Genomic DNA, 19,480 nt, shown 5'->3' on the forward strand with positions numbered 1-19,480 from the left:
CATTCCTTGATTCCTACTGTAGATAGCCTCGACACAGTTTCCCCTCCTTAGGCCGTTGCTTCCGGTAAGGATCGACTTCAGGCCGAAAACTCCGAACTCAGACTGGCTTAGCCTGACCCCGGAGGTGCAGCCGATCGGGGAGACAGATTAACAGATACCACCCTAATATCAGTGCGAGCAGATTAGATCCATAGATAATCGTACAGTGAAAGAGGGGTTTCGAGGGCTATTGAGCGGGCATTAGTCCGACAGGGCAAGAGGAGAGTTCCCAAACGCTTTAATGAAAGAAGACTCCGCGAAATTGGCATATCCGAATCGGAACGCGATTGGGTTCTCCAATGTCGGGCGAGACCGACGAACAGCTATTAGTGAGGACTAAAGCTTACGAAGGGAATTACAAGAGAAAGGAAATTGACCGTGAGAGATTGACCGTGAGAGACCGAATGGCTATGCCTCAGTCATCAAGTTCCATTCACTGGGTTTCTTGGTAGGATCTCATCAGTAGACCGCATAACTACATAAAAATGCCCACTCGCGACGACCGGGCCATACAAGAGTAACTGTACAACACGGTTGAAAGAATACTGCGAGACGATGATAGTCATGCAGGAGATGAAACAGATCGCAAGAAAAGGAAACCAGTCAGGAGGCTATGAACAGCAGCACCGATAAATTCGCAAAATGTAGTGAACGCATTATGCTAGCAGCTCCACGATCAAACGAAACGAGTGGACAGGCAACAAAACAGCGCCCCGAGTCCTGCACAAGGGACGGGTTTATGCAGCCACACCCACAGGGGTAGCAGAGAACGCGGAGGGGACGCGCTCGCTCACAGGGGTGGCGGTCGTGAGCGGCACGGCGTTCTGGGATGCTTCGGCTTCGAGTTCACGGGCAATGGCAGCCTCGAGAGATTCATCGGTAGACAGTCCCAGATGGCTATCCTCCCAGATTGGCTGGTTAGCGGCCTCCGCACCTTCGACACCGACGCCGACGAAGCCGCCGACACTTTGCCAGTCACTGGTGCGCTTGATTCCGAGGTCCTTCCAGACTGCATCGACGGCCTTGACAAGATGGTCGCGGAGTTCCTTGGTGTGGCCGGGAGTGGGGGTGATGCGAAGGCGCTCCTCGCCGCGGGGGACCGTGGGATAGTTGATGGCCTGCACGTAGATGCCGTGCTCTTCCAAAAGCTTATCCGAGGCTTGCTTGGCGACCTCGGCATTGCCAACGAGGAGAGGCACGATGTGCGACGGGTTGGGGATGACGGGGATATCCAACTCCTTCAAAGCAGATTTGACGGCGCGGGTGTGCAGCTGCTGAAGCACACGGTCCCGGGGCTGCTGGGACTGGTACTGAATGGCCGCATCAGCGCCCGCCATGGTCGCAGGTGGGAGCGAGGTCGTAAAGATGAATCCGGGAGCGAGAGAACGGATAGTATCCACAAGGTTAGCAGAGCCAGCGATGTATCCGCCCACGCAGCCGTACGCCTTGCCCAGAGTACCGGTGATGATATCAATACGGTCCATCACGGTGCCCTTGGTGCTTTGGGGAGTAGCAGTATCCTGCGAGGCATAGATATCATAGTCGAGATGCTCCGCAACGCCGGCTCCATGGGGACCGTACATGCCCACCGCATGCACCTCATCCAAGAACGTGATCGCGCCGTATTTCTCCGCCAGATCACAAATCTTTTCAATGGGAGCAATGGAGCCACACATGCTGTACACAGATTCGAAGGCAATGATCTTGGGTACATTGGCGGGCAAGGAGGCAAGCTTGACCTCTAGATCCTCCAGATCGTTATGCTTGAAAACCATTTTCTTGGCACCGGAATGACGGATACCCTGGATCATAGAGGCATGGTTCAGACTGTCCGACAAAATGACACAGTTAGGCAACTTACTACCGAGGGTGGCGAGGGTCGCGTCGTTGGCAACGTAGCAAGAGCTGAAAACCAGGGCCGCTTCCTTCCCATGGAGCTTTGCCACTGTGTCTTCCAATGCCACTGCATGTTTGTTGTGGCCAGAGATATTACGCGTGCCGCCCGCACCAGCCCCGTAGGTCTCGAGGGTCTGGTGCATGGTCTCCAAGACCTGGCGGTTACGGCCCATGCCCAGATAATCATTGGAGCACCAGACAGTCACACGCTCCTCGGCGGAGGCAGTATGGGCCCGAGGGAATTCCTTGGCCAAACGATTGATGTTGTTGAAGTAGCGGTACGATTTATCCTGATGCTTCTTCTCCAGCTCGCCATCATAGAACGCGTTGTAGTTGAAGTGAGAGGTGATCGGGGCGTTCGGACGAGGGCCATGGAGGGCGGCTTCAGGGACCGGCTTTGCGCGAAGGTGAGCGATGTTAGGGTGAACTACACGTGACAATTGATTAGACTTGCTTGTCCAGCAGGGGGGTTCTGTGGTGGGACTTACCTTGCTCATTCTTGCGGTAGGTGTCCGTCGCGACGCTAGCTGGGTGGCCACCGGTGGTGTGCAAGTCGCGCTTCTCCGCGGGAACACGGAATGGCTTGACGGTAGAAACACCAGCCGCAGTAGAAGTGAAACGCTTGGTTCCATTCATCCGGGCGCTCTGGACGGCAAGAGCCTTGCTCATGACCGGGCATCGGCGGGCCAGGACCTGAAGGTTAGACATGGTACCGCCGCCGGCGCTGGGGCGGGTGGCCGTGGACAGAGTACGCAGGGTAGCAGGGGCGGTGCGCTTCAGGAACGGACACATGGCCCGAGATTGTTGCAACATAGCCTCCATGGTGAAGAACGGGGGGGGAATTGGTGAAGAGAAACACCAGGGAGGAAGGTGGAAAGGATGTTTTATGGGAGCGAAAATCGGAGAGAGGTCTAAAAACTGAATCGACTCGTCGTCTGACAAATCCTGCGCAGTGATTGGCGGGGGTCCCCCCACCACCCCACACCGCTTTGTGCGTGGATGATTCGACCAGAGATGCCGACGTTGCCGCAAGCGTATTCGCTTCGAGGCTACGAAAGTCTATCGTGGAACCCTGCAGAAGGCTTGCGGGGGTAAATAGTCTTCTGTTGTACAAATCCAGAGGGCTCTTGCTCCTTAACCCGTGGAGTGCGATTCCCGAGCATATCACATGCGGAAATAATTGCCTTGAGCCTTTTAATCTACATAACCCCGGACGGCCGGCCACTTGATTTCCGTTCGTTTCCCATGGGATGTTCCGCGAGTTTGGCCTGTTTGTCCAACGTTCAACCGGCTCGATCGGTGTATCACTTATTGACGGGTATTGATTTCTGTAGTATAGTGTCATAATCGCAGGGTACTAGAACGAGAATATTCGAGTATTTGAGTATTTGACTTGCTCCTATACCCGACCCCCAACCATGACTCGGAATAGTTTGATTTCTAGCTTGCCTTGGACGCGAAAGCTTATATGTTGAATCCTTTTTCTTGGAAAAAGGAAACCGAGCATCCCGCAAAGTCTCCTTCCTGCAGATGCCAAAGACTAAATTTGCCACCGGTGGCCGCGCTCAACCGTCCCTCAATACCGTGATCAAATCTGCGCATCATAGAACTTGACACCGCCGCAACTCAGGCCCCCTCCAGAGCGCTCGATCTCTGGCTGTGAGATTATTAATACTCAAACCCACCTTCCGGGCTCCAGGGCTCCAGAGCTTTGATTAATCTCGATATCGCTTACACTTGTCTCAGAGAGGCCCGGACTGAACTAATGTTAGCCAGAAGAAATAAGCGTTGCTGGAAGTAATAGAATCCTACAGGTTCACACCAGCGATGTTGCCATAGGATGCCCAATTCTCTGCTTGCATAGTGGGATCAAGTCCGCCGATGGTGCAAAGCATGTTGTTCAACAAAAAAAAAAAGCAATATACGAAGATCAAATATCAGAAACAGAGCTTTGAAGTAGTTAAGCATCGACGAATGGCTACCATAAGCCCCAGAGACTCTCTGCAGCTTTATACACAGAGCCTCCAAAGCTGTCAGTCCGTCATTCTTTATCTGTGACACATCACAGCTGAGGCACCCCTGCTCGGACCCCAACGCCCTATCCAAATCGGCAAGTAATACCTCGACGCCCCAGGGCTGAAAAGACGGGGCGCGAAACGTATAGCAGCGATAGGGGTTACAGGGTGAGCAAAGTACCACCTGGGCGGTGGTACTCGAGAAACGTAGGGCTAAACCTTGGAAGAGCAGACAGAGCTTAGTCACAAGTACCAGGCGCCGTGTGTTCACCGCACCTTATGTACGAATGTCGCTGCAGGAGTGTCGTTCAGGCAGCTAGGGCCGCCTGGCTGGGCCTTACGACTGATAGTGAGGTTTGGGTTGATATGACTATGATTATTTCTATTTAGCTAGTTTTGCCGATCAAACTGGCAATTGATTCCGTTCCATGATAATTAGTTTCTAAGACTTTCCAAGTTGGATCTTTTGCATCAGGGGTCCCACTACGCTTCAGGCTAATTTGGCATGGTAGTACGCCATAAGCACGAACGCACAATGTGTAGTATTTAGGCCTTGAAAGAATTGGATTTTCATTGCGGACATCAAATCAAATAAGTTTCCAGTCGTTGGGGCAGAGGAACAATAAGGGTCTATCACGACGTCTTTTCTTTCCCAGCATGCGTAAATCCGAAGCGGGAAATCACAGCCCCCTGGCGAAACAGGTATGGAAATAAAAGCGAAAATCAATAGGAATTTGAATTTTGCCCCCCCGGAGACATCAGTGGTGGTGGGTGATCAAGGCGGTATGGTAATACAGAGCAGACGAGTGGGAACAAGGTCGCCAAGTGAGAAGATAAGGGCAAAGCAACACATGAGGAATGGAACATAACAGGAAGAAGAGAGAACAAATCAGAATTAGCTGCATGATCTAACGCCATCACCCCCTTTGCAATATTGAAAACAGGCCTCATTAGTTAACTGAGGCCGCCGTCCCCATCTATCAGGCGAAGGCGCTCGTTCATTGTTTTGGCCCGCTTCGAGGTTCCTTTGCCCCCGCGCCCACGGCCACGGCCACCCTTGGTTGCAGCGCCCGGTGGCGGAAGTTCCACATTGTCGGACGCTGGGGTAGCAGCGCCTGAAGGCTTCTGGCTTTGATCGTCAAAGTTACCCTCGCCTGTAGATATCATGGTTAGCAAGGACTAATGGTCGGAAGAATTCCGATGATGCTCACCTTCATGATACATGTCATCCAGTGTGAGGTCACGCTTCCGCTTTTGAGCCTTCTTACTACTCTTGGCGGCATTCTGGGCCTCGCCACGTTCAAGGGCTTCCTTCTCTTTCTGCTCGATGAGCTCCGCCTCATCGTCATCCGCAAGCCACATGGCGATATCCTTCGTGCGGTTGTCGCGAGGTCGAGTGTTGAAGTCGACACCACCGGCACCTCCACCAGTGATGACAACGCGTTGCACTTCTTCCTTTTGCAGGGCACGCTTGCGAATACGCTCCTCGATGGTACCGCGGGTAATGAGTCGGTACACCGTGACTTGCCGGGTCTGACCGAGACGATGAGCACGATCCATGGCCTGCGAGTCGATCGTCGGGTTCCAATCGGAGTCGTAGAAGATGACAGTATCGGCGGCAGTCAAGTTGATACCCAGACCACCAGCACGAGTAGATAGCAAGAAGACAAAGATGTCGTTGTTCTGCTGGAAATCAGCAACCGTATCGCGACGATCTTCAAGCTTGGTGCTTCCGTCAAGTCGACAGTACTTGTAGTTGCGGTAGGTCAGGTACTCTTCCATCAAATCGATCATACGGGTCATTTGGAAGTAGAGAAGAACGCGGTGGTCGCCAGCCTTGAGCTCCCGGAGCAGTTGGTCCAACTTGGCCAGCTTACCCGAGTCGGTAACGAAGCGGCGCATCGACGGAACTTCGATATGAGTGTACCGGGAGCGGAGAGAGAGTGGCGTGGGCAGCATTGGCGGGTGCGAGTATGGCGTGGGATCAAGCTTTTTGGCGAGGATTTGCTCCTCGAGTTGTCTGGTTGGGGTGCTGTACAGAGCATTTCGAACAACAGGATTGAATAGAGTCTCCTGGGCTTCTCGTTGAGCTGCCTGGCCAGCACACGAAAGCACAATTGGTGGAGCCGAGGCGGCGGGCACAGCACAAGGCTCAATGAGGTTGAGGCCTTGGTCTTCAAATGCCGTACGTGAGACATTCATCAAATTACGCATTCGGCCCTCAGGAGCGATCTCTTGTAGAGCCTGACGATTATTGCGCTGAACGATATTCAGCATAGAATGGGGTGACACGGAGTTGGCGAACGACGGATTTTCCTTGTCGTCATAGATGGCATGGAGACGCGAGAGACGGTCCACCTGGCCACGAAGGCGATGAGCACGTTCAAAGACACCCGAGCGGGCAATTTCACTGGCCTCACCAGCAGAAGTGTCGACAAAACGCAAGAAGGAAAAGGTCCCGTCCTGGCGAGAGCTTTGCTGAACATTATCAGGAGACCAGATATTCATCAAATGCGACAGGTACTTGTTCTTGAAACCCGCACGTTCGTTTCCAGGGCCTGGGGTATCGAGACGAGCCTCGGAGCTACACAGGAGGCGAGGCATCTCATAATCAATCAAGTTCTTGGTAGAATAGCGAACATCGACGAAGAACCCTTCGCGGACAAAAGATGCACATTCGGCGAAGGATCCGGCCAAGAAGGGCGACTTGGTTTCCGCACGCTCAAAGAGGTCCGGGTGGTTGCACACCTTCCGGAATTGCATGACAAGGTTCATCAGTGTGGTGCTATCGGTGTCGTCGCCGATAGCGGCCTTCTCAATGAGATCAATAATGCTGACACGGTTGCGCAGATTGGCGTAAAGCGCACGTTGGCGGTATGTCAAGTCACAGAAGATGTCCTTCTCAACCTTGTCGCCAAGTTCTTGTTGCACGTTCTTCTTTACACGACGAAGCATGAACGGCTTCAGAATCATATGGAGACGTCGGAGCTGGTCTTCGTTGAGCTTGGTGTTACTCTGAGCATGGGATTCGATATCTTTCGAGAACCACTCGCTGAACTCATCATGTGAATCGAACAGCGTTGGCATGATAAAATGCAGGAGGGCCCACAACTCCTGCATGTTGTTCTGGATGGGGGTACCAGTCAATAGCAGGCGGTTGCGGCAAGAGAATCCCAGGAGATTCTTCCATCGTGAACTCTGGGAGGACTTGATAGCCTGTGCTTCGTCAAGAATCATGTATTGCCATTTGACCTTTTGGAAATATTGCGCGTCCAGAACAACAAGCTGGTAAGAAGTGACTAGAACATGGAACTCGGAATCACGGCTGTAGGTGATATGCTTGCGGTCCCAGAACTTGCGGAGAACCTTACGGTCCTTGGCGTTACCCCAATAGGGCAACACTTTCAAGTTGGGAACAAACTTCGCAATCTCTTGTTGCCAGTTGTGCAAAGTCGAGGCAGGCGCAATGACCAGGAAAGGACCCCAAATGTTGTGGAATTCGGCGAGGTAGGCCATCACGGAGATAGACTGAATGGTCTTACCGAGACCCATCTCATCGGCCAGGATACCGTTAATACCTTGCTCGTACAAGTTCACCAGCCAATTGAGACCCTTCAACTGATACTCCTTCAAAGTAGCCGTCAACATAGTTGGTTGAGAGATCTCAATGTCGCCCAGACTGGTAGGGTTCTGGAAATTCATTTCTCCCTCATCGAAAGCAGCCATCTGGTCGTCGCCATCATTGTTGAATGCACGAGCGCGGTCTTGCGCTTGCTGCACAGCGTTTTGTGCATTGGCCATCGCCGCTTGCTGCAAAGCAGTTTCATCATCGGCATCGAAGTCCAAGTCCTCGAAGTTGGTGACCTTGGTGTTCGGGTTCGCCACACTGTTGGGGAGGTTGACCGTGTGCGCATTGGGATCGCCAGGCTTGACAGTCTCGTCGCTGCCACCAACTGTACCATCTCCAGATGCCTCAGCCTCCGCAGTCTTGATCTTACGACCGATAAAGTGAGAGTAAAGCTCGGTCTGAGAGATAAGGAAGTTGAGCTTGCGCTTCTGGCGATTCGCCTCACGCTCCGCCTCGGCTTTCTTGGCCGACTCCAGTTCTTGCTTCTCGGCCAGACGGCGTAGGTCACGCTCCTCGCGCTCGTTGCGTTTCCAGAACGACATCATCTCACGCATGGTACGTTTGGCACGGGCTTGAGTATCCTTCGTGCTCTTGTTAGTCCGCTCTTGCCACTTGCGAGACTGTTTGCTAGCCAGCTGGGCGGTCTTGCGAAGGTTCTCTTGACGGACAGACAGCGAGGTTGTCTTCAGCCGGTATACCTTGGGGATATCCTTGCGAGCGATATCCCGCCAGATCTGCTCATAGATCTGGTTGTAGCCCTTGGTATCATGCTGCACAGGCACCGGGCTACCCTCCTTGGAATGAAGGCCTCGTCTCGAATCACGGGGCGCGTAGTGATCATCTGGCAACCCATCAGCCCAGGCAGCCTCTGCAGCATCCTTCTCGGCCTGCTTCTGCTCCTTGGACTTCTTCGGACGGGTAGCGGGACCGGCGCGACCAGAGCGACGCCGTGAAGGGGATGATCGGCCAAGATGGAACTGGCTGGTGATACCGCCTTCAAGGTTGGGTGCAAGAGGGGTAACCTCGCCCAATTCATCCTGAGGATCTCCACCCTCCAAAGCTCGCTTGGTCGATCGAATCTTCTTTTGCGCCCGCTCAGCCTCACGGAGGAACTTGGCTCGTTCCGCGGAGTCTTGCGCATTGTCGGCCTTTCGCTCAGCCTCAGCTTTCTTGGCCATCTCCTGGCGAACCGTGTTCTCGCGACGACGCTTGCGTTGCATGTCCTTTTTGCGCTCCTTCTCGTCGAAAATTTCCTTCTGCTGGACTTCCGCAATGACTTCACCCTCGTTATGATTCCGGTGTCGCTCCATGCCAAAGAGGTATTCCCTTTCAAGATTATTAGCAAGGTCAGCCAAGTAGTTGTGGCGGCGCCGCTTTCGGCGGATTTGTTCCTCGTATCTGCTTTGCTGGACTCGCTTCTGAGCTTTTTCCTGGTGCCGCTTCATCACTGGGTCAAACTCGGGACTGTCCACGTCACTCTTCTCGGCATTGTCGATCTCTGCCATGGCGCGATTCACTTGTTCTGGATCGACACCAGGCGGGAGAGGCTTGCGCCGCGGCAACGGGGCAGCTTCAGGCTCCGGCTTCACTCCGTTTGAATGTGGAATATCCCTTGGTCCATACCCATTACGATCCGGGGTGTAACCTTTTGTGCGAGGATAGAATGTTCCCGCGACAGGCCCTGGCTCGGGGTGACGGTGGTCAAAAGATGGCGGTGCGTGCATTGCCGGCGTGGAAGGATGGGGAGAAGGTAGGGGAGAGGGCTTGCGGGCGGGCTGGTCTTCAGTGGGGCCAGACAGAATGCTGGCAAAGGACATCGGGTCTGCGGCTCGAGCAGGCTTCTAATTGTAAGGTGGTGGTCAGACAGGGAGGCTCTTGTTGGGGTTTAATTTGGGGAACATAAGTGTCCTCCGAGACGTACCGACTCCCGTGGCGGGGATGCAGGTCTTGGCTCTCGCCCTATCGAAGTCGCATATCCAGGGCCATTTTCCCTCATACGGTATGGCGACTCAGGCTCACGTGAAGGTGATTGTGAATGCCCATCTGGGTGGCCCGAGGGATGCCCGTGGGGGGGTTGAAGAGCCATAGGGCGAAGCACCGTTTCCTGGGGCGACGGAGCTGGAGAAGGGACGGGGAAAGGGCAGTGGAGGATTTCCCCCAGCAGGGTGGCCCTGGTACTGCGAGGTTGGTCCCGGTGGAGGCTGCGCAGCGCCGTTCAAGGGCGGCGGAGGAAGTTGGCCGGACATCGATGGAGACGCGTGCGAAAAACGAGGACTCCGCGTGACGGGCGAGGGGGCGTACGCTGGAGGAGTTTGAGGTGGGTGTTGCGAATATTGCTGCTGCGAGGGCTGTTCTCCGCTGGGATAGTACGGATGGCTCTTGGATGGGGACTCGTAGGCAGGCAAGCGCTGCTGCTGAGTTGGCGACTGGGCGTTGTATGGCGGAGCGCCGGTCATGGTGGCCGCGTCCCCGGCGCCGGACAAGCGCGGCGGAGGCTAATCCTAGAGGAAGAGGACTGTACGCGATGAATTGGACAGGGCGGGACGGCAAGTCAAGACACTTGCACAGCCCATGGACAGGTGTCAAGGGGGGAGGCTCGGAGATCTAGCGCGAACGCGACGTCAGCGTGGCTACACCTTAACGATGGAGATGGAAACACAGTAGAATTGTGATTGGCGATGGAGGAAGACAAGGTGAGAGATGGACAGAGATGGATTTACCGAGTGGGTAGATGGGGTCCGTTTGGTGGTGGGAGGGTGCAGGAAGGAGGGATCTTTGTGGCCGCGGAGACCCAAAGCAGAGAATGCGCGGCCGGTCTAGGCGAGGATGCAGGGAGGTTAGAGTACGGACGACGGGCTGAAATAGGATGAGATGAAAAAGGCTCGAATCCGAAAGACAAAGTGAATAAGTGAATGAATGAGAGGGGATTCGACTCGGGAATGAAAGAGGGAAAGTCTGTGAGGGAAACCGAGCCGACGGTTTAGGGATTGGCCGTTCCCTTGTCGTCTCTCGTCCGGATGCTGCTCGATTCCACCATGTTGTGGTTTCTCCCTTTTATACCATGCCTTTTCTGCCTCCCTGCCTCATTAGTACTTGCGGAGCTTGGGTGTGTCTATTAACCGCGATCTACATTCGCTATAGAGAGTCTGAAAATCTGCCCCAGACCCTGGCCAGGGTGAGGCCGGAAGGTCCATACTTAACGCCGAGAAGGAGAACTATGGAGGATCGCCAGCCCCAGGTGGGTTACATGGGCTGATATACATGGAGATGGCTCTTTTTAAGTGGTAGTTATGGGCAGGGAAAGCAGTGCAACTGTAAACCGAAATCAACTAACTAGGAGTTTTGGATCTGTTGCATCACGGAAGGCCTCCGTACCAATGTTTGGAAGATTTGATCGAGGCCGATCGCGGGTTCTCCATCCCGACGGTGACCACTCATATTCGCTACAGATCGGAGTCTAGCGTCTCCTGGGCATGGTTTTTTTTTTCTTTTTATCCCAACACCGTTGGTAAGCTTGCCTCCTCGTCTATTGGGACAGGTCATTTCCTGTAAGATCGCCCTCTGACATGAGCCGTGCGACCTGGTCATGCTGCAATGGGCGGAGATCCATACAGCTGACGCTCAGGGGATCAAAACGGCAACACCCAGAGCCCGCTTAGACAGAACCCAGGCGAAAGATCAAAGAGACCAGCCAGAATGCTCGCTTTAGTAGCCTCGTAGCCATGGTCTTTTTCGTTTTTTTTTTTTGTTTTTTTGTGACTCTTGCGTCGGTCTTCACATCTGGTGCGTAGGTATTACCCCTAGCCCTAGCACCGAGATCCATGGATGTTTCACCCTCGTTGAGTTGTTGAATGCCCCACCTTGATTGGAAGTCTAAGACCGATGTCGAACATGCCAAATATTACGACTATTCCTTTCGACAATTTCGAGTTGAACTTTTCCGAGTTGCTCGTGGGTCTGAATCAAATGTTGGAAGGTTAGGATACGTGGGTGACTCACAGGCCCAAAACCATCATTCTCATACCTCGCCCGCATCGCTCAATCCTCTAAATGCCCTCAAATCTGTGCCTGGTTTGCGGGTGAGGAAAGTCGTTTGCAGCGTTCGTCCCGTTTCCTTGTTCATCCCGAATCCCTCGGATGTGGGTGCGTAGAACCATTAATATGTTAAGTCGTTTGGGTGCGATTCCCGCAAGGTACGCAGTCCCTGGGGGTACTTAAAGGAGGTGAATTCCTGTCAAATGTGTGTATCCTGAGACCCATTTCGAGCCTCCAGGTCTCCTGTTCGCTTTCGTGGCCATATCCTGACACTCGTGGCGCGACTTGCGGCTATGTATCTCCTGCGTGTGGAGACGGACCGATGACGTCCTCCATTTCCACAGCGCCTGGGCAAGCACCATGCCATCTACAACTGTTCAAGCCACAATCCGCATTGCAATCGCTAGAGGCACGAGATTGGCTGTGTAAGCTGCAATCCACCCTCTCGAGGTCAGGGTCTTGACCCTTCTGGCCTTGGTGGGCGGCGTGTTATCGCGCTATAGCTTGGGATGGGGCTCTAGGAGGGGTGTCTAGGATTACCGCATTACTGCGTATCGCCTCAACACAACAAAATACTTGGCATTAGCCGAGATGCTACGGAGGCCATAGGATACTTTCTCCTCAGGAAGGTGATCAGTCGTGGCCAGATGAATGGTCCATTGTATGAAAAGGTCTGGAGGCATCATGCATTCCGGAGCGGCCGAACATGACCCAGTGGGCGTGGCTTCGTGGCTTGAGTGGTGTAGATGGACTTTTGTACTCTTTGCGCAGGCCTGATGGCATGCAAACGCCCGAAACCGGGAATCGCCATCATAGATCTGATGGTGTGGCACCACCCCACAGCTTTGTTCCTTATTTAAAGTCCTTCTACGCGTCAACGAGGTGACCATGGTTCATTGATACTTCGCAGTAGTCACCTCAACTACTTCCTACCTTCCATCTACCCAGGTGTTACCTACCCACCTTACCAATCCCTCCATCTTCCAGATTCCCATCTAAAGTCCCATTCACCATTATGGCTCCCACCATTCCCGAGAAGCAGTGGGCGCAGGTAGTCGAGGAGAAAGGAAAACCACCGGTCTACAAGGAAATCCCCGTTCCCAAGCCCGCTCCCGATGAAGTCCTCTTGAAGATTCGATACACCGGCGTCTGTCACACCGATCTACACGCCATGAAGGGCGACTGGCCCCTCCCCCCTCAAGCTCCCCCTGGTAGGCGGCCACGAAGGCGCGGGCGTTGTTGTCGCGAAAGGCGAAATGGCCGAAGGAATTGAAATTGGCGATCACGCCGGCATCAAGTGGCTGAACGGATCCTGCCTGGCCTGCGAGTTCTGCAAAACCGCCGACGAGCCGCTTTGCGCTGGCCAGCAACTCTCGGGTTACACCGTCGACGGAACCTTCCAACAATATGCGATTGGCAAGGCTGCTCATGTAACCAAGTTGCCGAAGGATGTCCGTTTTGACGCTGTTGCGCCTATTCTTTGTGCCGGAGTCACGGTCTACAAGGGGCTGAAAGAGTCTGGGGCTCGTCCTGGACAGACCGTTGCTATTGTGGGTGCGGGGGGTGGTCTCGGCTCCCTTGCTCAGCAGTATGCCAAGGCGATGGGACTGCGCGTCATTTCTATTGATGGGGGTGATGAGAAGCGCGCGATGTGTGAGAAGCTCGGATCGGAGGCTTACATCGACTTTACCAAATCCAAGGATCTCGTCGCTGATGTGAAGGCTGCTACACCCGAGGGCCTCGGAGCTCATGCCGTCCTTCTGCTTGCCGTCTCTGAAAAGCCTTTCCAACAAGCGGTTGAATATGCTCGTCCTCGCGGTTGTATTGTCTCTATCGCTATGCCTGCCGGCGCTTTCCTGAAAGCACCAGTCTTTGAAAGCGTCGTCAAAATGGTCAACATCAAGGGCAGTTACGTCGGCAATCGCCAGGATGCCCAAGAGGCTGTTGACTTCTTTGCTCGTGGCTTGATCAATGCACCCTTCAAGACCGCCCCGCTGAAGGACTTGCCAAAGATCTTCGAACTCATGGGTAAGTATCTGTCTGCGAATATACAATCACAACTGCTAATAAAATGCTACAGAGCAAGGCAAGATCGCTGGACGCTACGTCCTCGAAGTTCCCGAGTAATTGCATATGAGGTTCACGCGAGGGCACGCTGTCCAAAGTGATATTCGAATCCCCACTCCAATTTTCTGTTATTGCTGCCCGGGAGGCCGTATTAATCAACGAGTCAATGATTACCTGGAGATAATTTACTCCATACCCAAATGAGATATCCTTTCTGCGAACCAAGTTACCTGGTCCTCATAATGCCATCTACACCTGTCTCTGTAACTATAGAACAAAAACGGCACCAGAAAATCTGAAATGTGAATAGACCCGATTACGAGCAAATAGCTCTTCAATGAATCAAATTGGCGCCGCATAGAACATTTCTAATATAGGGTTGCTACATTTCTCTTTAATAGGCGTCTCCCTCTTCCTTGATGCGTTTGCCCTCGTCCTCAGGAGCGATCGTAGTCTGAGGGCCCTTGTAATTCTTCTTCGCATAAACAACGTAGTAAACCAAAGCCCCAATCCATAACGCTCCGTTGATAACAATGGTATAATTCATGTCTTGCGCTGCCGCGGTAGTTAGCCATCAAGCTCGACTTGAACATGTTGGTCGACACAAAAGTTTGCAACTTACGCGATGGGTCTGGGCCTCCAGTCGGAAACATACACAGTACAATGGCAAACACCAAGTAAATGACTGCAATCCACCCGATGGGCTTACTGAGATACTTTCCCGTATAAAAGTCACCAGGCACAAACTTCTCATTTCCCCACACGAGGCGTGCTAGAATGGGAGTGAGCCAGGCAAGGTCATTTCCTGCTACAGCGAGTGAGAACAGAGCATTGGAGGCGGCCTCATCAATCAACGATAGAAGACCGATCACCATGGCTAAGAAAGCCACTCCGCAAACCATGCGGACTGGCTGGTATCGCATAAGGCCAAACTGGCTGACTTGACGGAAGAAGGATGAGAAAGGAAGCGCGCCATCGCGAGAAAATGCCCAGCTTTGTCGAGATGCGGCAAGCACCTGTTTCAAAGAAGATTAGCCAATACTCCGCAGAGCACCGCGATCTCGACATACAATACTCAGTCCCATGAAAAACTGGACTGACGCCACAACCGCCATGAATCCAAGAGCTCCATTCTTGCCCAGAGCATCATAGTAGATCTGAAAGGGGCTATGTGTCAGCAAAAATACCACACCAAGCCAAGTGGAAGTCACTACCTGTGCCATGGGTTGTCCAAACTTCGACCCCAGAATATTCTCGATATTGTGATCCATAGATGATACCATAACAGCCAGCGACACAAATCCCAGAATGCCACACAGCCCAGTAGAAAGAATGATACCCAGCGGGACCGCCCTCGTAGCATGGGTCGCCTCCTCACTCATATGCACGCACGAATCGAACGCGCCGATGGTCCAGATAGGCGAAAGCCAAGCGAGCATGAACGCCCAGCCAGCGGGCCAGGTGGTCAAGTTATCAACCTGGCCGAAGACATAAGCACCGGAGTTGACCGGAGGACTGTTCTCATGTTTCCCGATGGGTAAGGCGATGCAGGTTGCGATGACGAGTCCGATGTTGAGGTATATACAAGCCGTTTGGATCTTGGGCATGACCCGCGCGAAGAAAATGGCGATGAAGGCGTGTGCTGCGACGGTTCCGACAAATGTTCCGTAGATGACTGGGTTGGATGCTGTCCATTCTCCGTTGCGGGCGATGGATATGAGTGAGAGGAGCATGTTTGCGAATCCGTCTGCGGGGAGGTGGAATTAATCAGACCAGAGCGTTGGGACAGGGCAAATGGGAGACGAACAGTCAATTGAGCAGATACCGCCCACCAGGCCGATTGTGTTACTATAGCCAACGACAAAACTGAGGGGATTCTTCCACTTCTCGGCGCTGTAGTAGTGCGTCCAGAAATAGAGTCCACCGGCTGTGGGCATGGCGGGACGCTAGATCGGCCTAAGGAGATATATATGAGCGGCTGATTCTCGTTCAGGGTAATTGGAGACGAGGAAAGCTTTACTCACCATAGCCAAACTAACAATGAAGATGAAACAGCTTGCAACAAACCATCCTACAGCACGGTCAGCTTCATCTTGTGGATTTTGACAATAACTTGGTGCCGCATACCCTATCATCTATCAGCAACGTCATCACTATAGTAGGAAAATGGCTAGTTCGCTCTTACCCAAACCATTCCAACCGGGCCAGCAGGCATCGAAAAAGAAAGCGTCGAGGCAATTGACGGCAAAAGACCCATGATACTGAATGCAACGGCGAAGATCTGCGTCGTGGAGTAATGGCGCCGCAATTCCTGCTTGTAGCCCAGCGAGGCTAAACGGAAAGCGCCAGATTAGCACGATGAAGACTACAATAAGAAGAGTACTGAATGAAGGCATACCCAACAGTTCGCTGTCTCCGGCCTCGACGACGGGCTCTGTAATGCTGCCATTCTCAACCACTTTCACTGGCTTCACATCTGCTGCTGGCTTTACTTGGTCTGCCATAATGTAGATGTCCTCAGCGAGTTGCTGATCTAGCTCTGTGATGTCGGAAGGGGTGAAGACTGAGGTCGGTTTAGCCCCCTTGGACCGGCAGTTATCAGTCAGACTAAACCTTGGAAATTTGGAAGCCCTGGAAGGGTGTATCAGTGGCAGGACAAGATTCTTTTCCAGCAGGAAACACCGAATGAGCCCTGGTGGCCTCAATCGCTAGGTCTTGCCATATCTAACCATGACGGGGCGTAATATAGATAGGTAGACGGCTGGACGACTCCACTGAGAAGCGGGGAACGGGAGGCGATAGCGGCTTGTGGCATGTGAGCGCTGGAATGGCCCTGGTGAGTTAGGACGGAATGTACGGAGTATTCCGCAATAGCCAGAGCTGAAGATAAAAGGCCGTCTTCCGGTTGGGCTCTGATAAGCGCCAAGATTGGTGCGACACATTAGCTTAGGCAAGTCTTGTTGGGCGTCGTGCTTATCTTGGGACACCTTATCTTGGGGCGAAGGACGAATGCTCCACAATTCCACAATTCAATTGATCCTCCACGCGAGAAAGGTGTAGTCGATGTCGGAATACGAGGTTGCAAAGCCAAGGGGAAAAAGAGAGAAAATCTATGCTACCTACTAATAACTTGCCATTTGGACCAAACCAAGGTGAATCGGTCAGCAACAGGGTACGGTAATTCAAAATCCTCCAATTTATAGGATAGCCGCGTTGTCCAGCAGATTAGAACAAGCCTCCAGCGCCTTTGGAACGAATAAGGCTGTAAAAGACCTGGTGGCATGATATGTTTGCGAAAACGAGGTTATTGGTTACAAATAAAAATTTTGCAGACCCGCACAACGAAAAGGCTAGATATACAGTCCATATGGAAGGAACAAGGCCTATGCAACAACAGAAAGAACACAAAGAACGTGATAAGGTATCATAATCAAACAGCTCCAGGTCCAGGACCCTTATGATTGGACTGGTCAAGCAGGAGTCGCGGCTTGATGTAGTCCTCATCGATCTGCCGGAACCAAGCAGCGTGGTCGCCGCTCGCACCACCCGACCATAGGTCCCGCAAAGCCTCACGGGCACTGAGACCAGATTGCTGCCCCGCACGGGAAGGGGAACACTTGCGGAAATGCCGTTGGGAGACGGCGTGTGCGGCGCCGGGGAAGGATGCGATGGCGACCGTCGCAAGCGAGATCCGCTCGTGGCTGGTGGAGGGTCCTCGTCTTCCCCATCAAGATCAAGCTCAAAGTCATCTGGATGAGCGACTTGGTTTGCGCGATTGCGGCCTGAAGGCGGAAGCCCGAACTCGTCATCGCTGTTGATGCCGTCGCTGCTAAGGTTCGTGCTATCCGGATCAACATTCCCGCCGTTCAGGAGAGTCGCAGTCGATGAGCGGTCTCGTCGGGCATTAGCATCTTTGGTGCTGTAGGCGGTCGAGTACATTCTAGTGTGGCTATGTGGGGGACTGGGCCGGCGGTTGTTCCCAGAAGAATAGCTATGGCTTCGCTCGCCGAGACCGCCCTGCCGGGCATTCGTGACACCATCCAAGGGGATCTGGTCTGCACGACGGGGAGTGTAACCGATACCGGTGTCAGACCGTTTGTAGTAGGTCCCCCCCGTGAGTGACCTCAATGTCGAACTCGTCGTCTGAATCGATCTCTTCCACAACGCCGGTGCGGATGTTCATGATTTCCAACATACGCGCCGTTGTTCCTCCGAAAATGATAACAGTGAGCACGACGACAACGAGAACGGTTGCTCGCAAAGTTGGCCCATTGACACCCGAAAGACCCGCAGCCAGCGCCACGCCGACAGCACCACGCAACCCGGCCCAGAAAAGCATGGCCTGGTACGAAAAGGGAAGCTCATCCGGGACTTCCACTCCTCTACGTCGTGCTTTCATTCGAATGAACCAATTGATGGCCTTGGAGAGGGGGAACACGGCCAAGTAACGGGCGAGGCAAATTCCAAAGACCGCCACAATAATGAAGAGAGGGTTAAAGTTCAGGTCAGTGTCAGCGAACAAATCCAGCCCCAAGTAAATGAAAATGAAGTTCTCTGACAGCTGCGACAGAATCTGGAAAAGGTACTTCGTCGTCAACTGCGTGCGACGGGACATATTATAGTAAGCGTAATGCTTTAAGGTGATCCCGCAGAACAAGAGAGATACGATTCCTATTAAGCAAGACATTAGCAACCAGGGTTGATCCGTATGTTCCGTAAGGCTCACCTGATAGATGAACGCCGTTCGAGAAAAAATAGCTGGCGTAGGAGATTAGGACAATCAGACAGCTCTCAATCTTGGGCATGCGGCGCACCAGGGTGTACTTGAGACCCAATGCCGTAGCAATACCAACGATGATACCGACCACCATGCTACCAAAGAAAACCAACAAGAAAAGCCCAATAGCCTCGAAAAGGTGCAAGATGGTCAGCGAACCGGCTGCATTCTCCGCATATTTCTGAGCAGTCTCGAACAAAACGATGGCGACAGCATCATTCAGAATAGACTCTCCGAAGATGACGGTGTAGAGCTTCGGCTCCACCTTGTATAGATTGAAGATGGCGAGAATGGTGACTGGATCAGTCGCAGAGAGGGTTGCGCCCACCGAAATCGCCTCAACAAAAGAAATGTTCAGCCCGTCCAGCGGGATTTGAGTCCAAAGGAAGAGAACCAGACCGAGCACGATGGCAGAAATAAAGGTCCCGGCGAAGGCGAAGGTAAGGATTGTGCCAATATGCCGGAAGAAATTCGCTTGATGGAGCTCGTACCCCGATGCAAGGATAATAGGTGGAAGGAGGAGATTGAAGAAGAATTGGTAGTCGAATGCGACGCTATCTTGGAGGCGGGATTGGGTGACACGGATGACGAGACCGACGAACATGCCTGCGACAAAATTAGCGCCGAGAAAGGGATGGCTCGAATAGCGCGACGCGCAATATCGTATATAATTTGGGTCAAACCCTTGCGAGACCACGTACCTGCAAAAATAGACAAGACGGTCTCATGAACAGCTTGGATCTTCTTCTGCTGGAGAATATAACTGGTGAAGAGCGCAAACATCAAAAGCATAATCATAATGAAGAGTGCCCATGAGCTTGTAATCTCCTTAGATCCCGCTTCCGGCATGTCTATAACCAAAGCGCCCCAGTCAGTCTATCGTGCTTCCAGCAGGGGTATAAATTCGTCATGACGAAGGGATGGAGGGGAAGGGTTTCGAGTGCGTACCATCAGGATCACTTTCCTCCGACGCTCGCCCTAGTAGAACCAACAAGGTCAGTATACAGCCTCTCTACCTCAGAC

At 53.0% G+C, this 19,480-nt stretch overlaps 5 protein-coding genes across 5 annotated transcripts; 1 reads left to right on the top strand and 4 right to left on the bottom strand.

Annotated features, from left to right (window-relative positions):
• Positions 1-776: 776 nt before the first annotated feature.
• Positions 777-2,757, bottom strand: hemA (5-aminolevulinic acid synthase HemA; the record flags this gene model as incomplete). Its single annotated transcript, XM_058472728.1, has 2 exons — positions 777-2,362; positions 2,424-2,757. 2 exons carry the CDS (start codon positions 2,755-2,757, stop codon positions 777-779), a joined length of 1,920 nt encoding a protein of 639 aa, XP_058331731.1.
• Positions 2,758-4,904: 2,147 nt separating this feature from the next.
• Positions 4,905-10,034, bottom strand: ino80 (chromatin-remodeling ATPase INO80; the record flags this gene model as incomplete). Its single annotated transcript, XM_058472729.1, has 4 exons — positions 4,905-5,104; positions 5,162-9,419; positions 9,504-9,537; positions 9,598-10,034. 4 exons carry the CDS (start codon positions 10,032-10,034, stop codon positions 4,905-4,907), a joined length of 4,929 nt encoding a protein of 1,642 aa, XP_058331732.1.
• A 2,594-nt stretch (positions 10,035-12,628) lies between these two features.
• On the top strand, positions 12,629-13,740 carry N7468_003433 (zinc-dependent alcohol dehydrogenase; the record flags this gene model as incomplete). The annotated part of the gene is made up of 3 exons (XM_058472730.1): positions 12,629-12,760; positions 12,816-13,641; positions 13,694-13,740. 3 exons carry the CDS (start codon positions 12,629-12,631, stop codon positions 13,738-13,740), a joined length of 1,005 nt encoding a protein of 334 aa, XP_058331733.1.
• A 334-nt stretch (positions 13,741-14,074) lies between these two features.
• Positions 14,075-15,617, bottom strand: N7468_003434 (putative GABA permease; the record flags this gene model as incomplete). The annotated part of the gene is made up of 4 exons (XM_058472731.1): positions 14,075-14,235; positions 14,303-14,696; positions 14,751-15,427; positions 15,488-15,617. The coding sequence occupies 4 exons, from the start codon at positions 15,615-15,617 to the stop codon at positions 14,075-14,077; spliced, it is 1,362 nt and encodes a 453-aa protein (XP_058331734.1).
• A 216-nt stretch (positions 15,618-15,833) lies between these two features.
• N7468_003435 (bifunctional K:H/Na:H antiporter NHX1) lies at positions 15,834-19,061 on the bottom strand (the record flags this gene model as incomplete). The annotated part of the gene is made up of 5 exons (XM_058472732.1): positions 15,834-16,372; positions 16,619-16,672; positions 17,094-17,697; positions 17,774-18,351; positions 18,407-19,061. 5 exons carry the CDS (start codon positions 19,059-19,061, stop codon positions 15,834-15,836), a joined length of 2,430 nt encoding a protein of 809 aa, XP_058331735.1.
• Positions 19,062-19,480: the final 419 nt, after the last annotated feature.

This window comes from Penicillium chermesinum, assembly GCF_028974085.1.
Source record: "Penicillium chermesinum strain IBT 19713 chromosome Unknown utg000003l:1.0-5111272.0:1.0-5115320.0, whole genome shotgun sequence".
NCBI lineage: Eukaryota > Fungi > Ascomycota > Eurotiomycetes > Eurotiales > Aspergillaceae > Penicillium > Penicillium chermesinum.